This window comes from Malania oleifera, chromosome 5 (genome assembly GCF_029873635.1).
Source record: "Malania oleifera isolate guangnan ecotype guangnan chromosome 5, ASM2987363v1, whole genome shotgun sequence".
NCBI classification, from domain to species: domain Eukaryota; kingdom Viridiplantae; phylum Streptophyta; class Magnoliopsida; order Santalales; family Ximeniaceae; genus Malania; species Malania oleifera.
The window spans coordinates 39413120-39419012 of NC_080421.1; the positions used below are offsets into that span (position 1 = coordinate 39413120).

Here is a 5893-nt window from a genome sequence, read left to right on the forward strand (position 1 = left end):
TATAATAATTTTTGTTGTCCTGTTAATATTATCATTGTACATTTATTTTGCATATTATTATTATCAGGTTGCATATTTATTTGATTATATATTTTTGCATATTTATGTGATTATTATTATGATGACCTTATATATTTATATTTATGTTATTATTGGTTGCATATCTTAATTGTGTATTTAATTTGCATGCATATGTATTATTGTCATTGCCTTAATTATACATTGGCATATTTATATTATCACTTAATTGTATAGTTTACATCTTATTATTGTGATCATCTCATAGATTTATGTGCATTTTTATGATACTTTTACCTACCCTTCTTATTGCATATTTGATTACATATTTATTTTCGTATTATTATTGTATCTCCATGTTAGATTTTGGTATATTTCTTAATTATCACCTATTTCCATACTGTACCCATATATATATATTTGCATAATAGATTATAATTTGAATTGTTCCCATAATCTCACTTGATTTGTTTCCATATTATATATCATCTATTATGTTTAACTATTTCCATATTTGTGCTATTGTATTTGCATAATAATCGGCGCACATACTATCCCTTCCATTATTAATATTAGTACTATTAATATTCTTATTATTTTTGTTTTTACTATTACTGTTATTATCTATCGTTATTATATTTTTTATTAAATAGTTATCTTTATTTTATTTTATTTATTTATTTATTTATATTTGTTTTATCCCTATGATTTTATTGCGGGGGTATGAGCCTTCGGGCATCACGTACCCTAAGCTCTGAGGGAATATATATGTACATATTATCTTTATTTATTTATTATTTTATTTATTTATTTATTTTTCACATGTATTTATAAATACATAAAAAGGAGTAATTTAAAAGAATTATTAGATTAACTTAGGGATAATTTCAAATTAATTAGGTACCGTTCGTAAGAACGGGCGCGTAGGGGGTGCTCGTACCTTCCCCTCGCGTAACCGAACTCCCGACCCCAACTCTGGTAATGTAGACCGATTCTACCCCTAACGGGGTAGTAATCATGTGTTCTAACCGCACTAAAGGTTAGTGGCGGCTCCGACCTTTTCCATTATTTTTCCTTGAAAATATTAAAATTGATTTTTACTTCGCCGCCTGGGGCACACGCGCTCCCGGGACGTCGCGACTTTGATTAGGAGAAATTCTCTGTAATTTCCAAATCCTATAATACTCATATCTAAGCCCTAACTACTCATACTTACCTTCTCTTGTTGCTCAAACTCTCTATAAGTGGATCGAGTGTTTGTTTGGAAAGGTTTACTCTCCTTGTTCTGCTTGGTTGATACGATTTTATGGAGAGCTAAACCTAAGTATTCTTAGGGGACTTTGTTAATAAGTCTCTCTTAAGAAAACTTTTATTTGATCTTCTGAGGTTGTATATTCATTGCAATATCTTGAGAAGATCGTATAGTATTTTGGTTGCAAAATCTTTTCCTAATCACTTTCAAATATCTATTGTGCTTTATATTGAAAAATATATTTGAAGAGATATTTGTTTATGTGATAGTGATCTTTGTTGCAATATTCATTCACTCATATATTATTTTTTGAACACAAGGATTACATATATTTTGTAAACCAAACATATGCATTACTTGAGCATCATACGATTGAGAAAATCTGGTGATTGAAATATATATATATATATAGATACATATATGTTGGTTGATTAATATCTTTATTTGAGCACGTTGATTGAATACCTTGTGACACAAAGATTATACTAGTTTGCACTCTCACACACTGATTACACCGATAGTAAATCTATTTAAGAGTAGACATCTTAATACCACACTGAGCTTACATATTAAATCATATTGTGGTATTTGTGATTGAGCGTATTTGGGTACATATCTACTTTACATGAAAGCACAATCACTGTACCATTTGATTGTAATACACATCTGTTGTATTTCTAAGCACGAGCGTGAAGAGGCAGACTAGCCCTGGAATAGTCTCGAATTGGCTTAGACCCGGTTAGGAAAGCTAGGTACGCCATCCTGTTAAGGCGTGTAGGTTGAGGTCAGCCCCGCTAATTGACCTGGTTAAGGTCGAGGTTAGCCCTGTGTGCTAATTGACCTGGTTGTAATTGGTGCTGCTCCACCCTTAAGTGAGCTATTAGTGGAATCCTTGGGCTTGCAAGCTAAAGGCGGGGATGTAGGTACAGTTAGTCGAACCCCGATAACATATCGCGTGTTTGTTTATATTTCCGCACTTTATATTTACCGCACATGTATGTTGTTATGTGAATGATGCGCTTGATTTAAATTTCCATTTATTATTTTTATCGACGTATTTGGAACTGTATAAAAGGACCCTAGGTTACAATATTTTGCTAACATCTAGTTTAACCTAGGAGAAAAGTTTAAAATTCCAATTCACCCCCCCCCCTCTTGGGAATACATTAATTCTAACATTACATATAAGGGAATTTAACCAAAAGAGAAGGAGAACAATTGGTCAGGGCAGACGACTGCTAGAGATTTGGCAGGCGACTGGCAGGCTACTGTTTGTGTAAAAGACAGTGGACAAACCACTATCAACTTAGTGACAGACGACTATCTCATGGCAGGTCATGTTTATTTCATATAAAAATAGTATTTTTAAAACCCCCCAGACGTTTGTCCATTCATCTACCCATCTCTAAATCAAACTTTTCTTCCTTTTCTTCAAAGTTCTTTCTCTCATAAATTGCTCCCAACAATCATCCATCAAAACCGTAATCCATTCATACCTAGAGTTTCCTAAAAATTCAACTTCATCAAAATGGTTCATACCAAAACAGTTGGGAAAAAGGACAAAGCTTCCTCGTCTTCTTCAAAGCTGACAAACAATAACGACATAGAGAAATGACTGGTTTCTTCGCATGCGAAAGTATTATATCAAAATCACATTTCGACAATCGATCCAATGTTCTACATGGTACTAGATAACGCTTTCTTTAAAGAATTTTTTCTTGAAATTCTCAAAATGTTCAAAAATATTGGATGGGACAAGTTCATTCTTCACCAAGTGAAGGGGTATTATCTAGATCTAATTAAGATTTTTCATTCTAACTTAATAAAGAAAGAGGTTGGAATTGCTACCAAAATTTATGGTCAGAAGATAACTCTTACCTCACACTTTTTGAGGAAAATTCTTCAAATCAAGCATGGAAATTTTGAGTGTACTCCATTTGAAAAGCAATGGACTATTGAATAGGGTTTCTCACGACAAGAATTTTTGCCTCTTGTGATGAACGATGCACCTGATTATTTTGGACATCCTCCACCATATAAACAACTCAATATTTAAGCTCAAATCCTGCATAAAATCATAGCATACAATATAATTCCGTGGTCTGGATCTTTTAATCATGTATCGTTCTTCGATTGTTTCATAATGTGATGCTTACTAAAAGGGAATAAATTAGACTTATCTAGCATTATACTAAAATGGATGGTTATGAAGCTCGAATCTCCTAGAATTGGGCTTCCGTATGGAAGCATTCTTTCCTTGATCTTTGCTCATTTTCAAGTCCTCTCTCCATCTTCAAAAATAGTGAAGCCAACCCATTACCATGTCTTCTCATCTACTACACTGAAACTAATGGGTTACAAAAAGTATACTGAGGGATGGATGCTTCGGGGCAATAGACTGGCAAGATTTGCACAAGAAGAAAGGAATCCAGCTCCTAAAGAAGCTGATATGCCACCTTGGTTTGTTCCGTTTTATCAGAATTATACCAATTTTAGTACTAAAATGCAGGAAAATTTTGCTTCTCTTCGGGATAAAATATCAACCATTGATGACAAATACACCTTGTTAGATAATCACATTGCTAAAATAGAGCATTATGTCACTAAAAATGACACTGATTCAGATAACGAAGGTAATAAGAATACTGATGAAGAAGAAGCAGAAAATGAAGAAGGTGAAGAAGGTGAAGAAGAGGAAGAAGAAGAAGAAGCTAAGAATGAAGAAGAGGAAGAAGAAGAAGAAGAAGGCTCACAGCAATCCAGAGGCAAAGGCATTGCTGTAAATAGTGACACAGATTTTGAAACATAGACTTTTGATATTGTTTTTTTTTTTTTTTTTTTTTTGTATGCTTCACATACTTTGGTTCTGGTTGTAGTTTACCTTTTTGTTGATGTCAAAGGGGGAGTATGGCGAGTGAGCAAAGTGTAATGTCTATGTGCTTAATGTAATGTTTATGTGCTTAGTGTAATGTATGCATTTGCTTATGTATTTTCTGTCATGCTTATGAAATTTCAGTTCTGAATTCTGAAACATGTGCTTGTATTTCAAGATCTATGAAGAGAAACATATAGCCTTAATCCTAGAACTTATCTTCTAAACTCTGGAATTGATCTTCTGAACTTATGCCTTATTGTGTCTTAATGAGTTTATTTTAAACCTATGCTTATTGACAGGGGGAGCATTAAGTTTAATTTTTATATCTTTGCTCGTTCTTTGTCGTCATCAAAAAGGGGGAGATTGTTGGCTTAGTTAGGCTTACAAACTCTTGGTTTTCATGATAACAAAGTAAAAGTTATTTAATATATTTTTCAAGTGATATAATTACAGGTAAATATGAATTGCTCAAAATACATATACCCTGATATGAATGCTTACAAGGGTCAAGGAACGAAGAGAGGTTCATGAGAATATCATAGCTCTATAAATGAAAGCTCCAAAAGAAGTCTAAAATATTGAAGAGCAGCATTGAAAGGACTCAAAGCCAAGAAAATGTCAAAACAGCTTAGGTAAAAATCTTTGTGAGTACTTCTAAGTTTATTCAAATATGAAGTTTTCTTTTTGAAACTTTTTAGGCAAAAGAGACTTAGAGACCTTAATATAAAACTTGGAACCAAAAAAAAAAAAAAAAAGTCAAACAAGTTCATATTCCAAGATTAATTAAGAAAAGATGAAAGAATTTAAAAATATGTTGGAAATGCAAAAAATGTCAGTTGACAGACGACTATCTGTTTATGAACAGACGACTGGTAAATTTAGTAGAGCTTAACTGAAGACAGAAGCCTGATAGACAACTATCAAGGTTCTGACAAACGATTGTTAGTGCCATGTGAGAAGTCTGTGAGTGTTTTGCTAGACGACTGTCCACCTTCTATATACATTAAAAAACTTGAAGTGTTCATGGACAGACGACTGTCACCTTATGGACAGACGACTGCCAATCAAGGGACAGACGACTGCCACCTCTCTGCCTATATTTTTATAGTTATAACATATGGACAGACGACTGCCAGGACTTCACAGTTGTCTACCTCATGGCATTTTTCTAATTTCCAACAGATATAATTTTTGAAATTCAAATAATTGAAAACTCAAATAATTTTAATACTTGGAAACAACTCTAAGTATATTTAGGGAACAAGCAAGGTGGTTTTCTACCTCTATAAATACCCTCAAGAATCATTGTTTTGCATACCAAGAAATCGATTCAGCTCTCATTCTCTCTAAAAGCCTACTGAAATTATGAAAGTGTGCTATTGCTCTAATATCTCACGAAATTCTTTGAAAGCTTTGCTGAGTTTCTCACTGAGTTTATGCATCAAGTTGCTAATTCTTTCACTAAAAGATACCTATGGTGATAAGTTTTTTAAGAGCTTAATTATGAAATTCATATTCTGAATTTACTGAAGTACATAGTGTTTCAATTTGTACTAATCAGCTCTCCGAGGAGCAAGTTCTTGTACGCCTTGTTTTATATCTTTGTAATAGGTTAGTTGATGGTTCAAGTGCTGAATCGTTGTACCAAACCAGGGGATATTGTTTGGAGAAGGGGGGATCTAGCCTTATTCAAGGAGTGTTTGTAACTGGTCTTGTTCCACCCGGTAAAGGAACGTAGGCTGTGTTGA

At 33.4% G+C, this 5893-nt stretch overlaps 1 protein-coding gene across 1 annotated transcript in view; it reads left to right on the plus strand.

Moving 5' to 3' along the window:
- Window positions 1–4337, plus strand: part of LOC131155933 (uncharacterized) — a 17060-nt gene extending 12723 nt beyond the window's left edge. Inside the window, exon 4 of the mRNA XM_058109390.1 lies at window positions 3895–4337. Coding sequence (XP_057965373.1) covers window positions 3895–4079 — 185 coding nt within the window. The 3' untranslated portion in view covers window positions 4080–4337. The remainder of the gene's footprint in view (window positions 1–3894) is intronic.
- Window positions 4338–5893: the final 1556 nt, after the last annotated feature.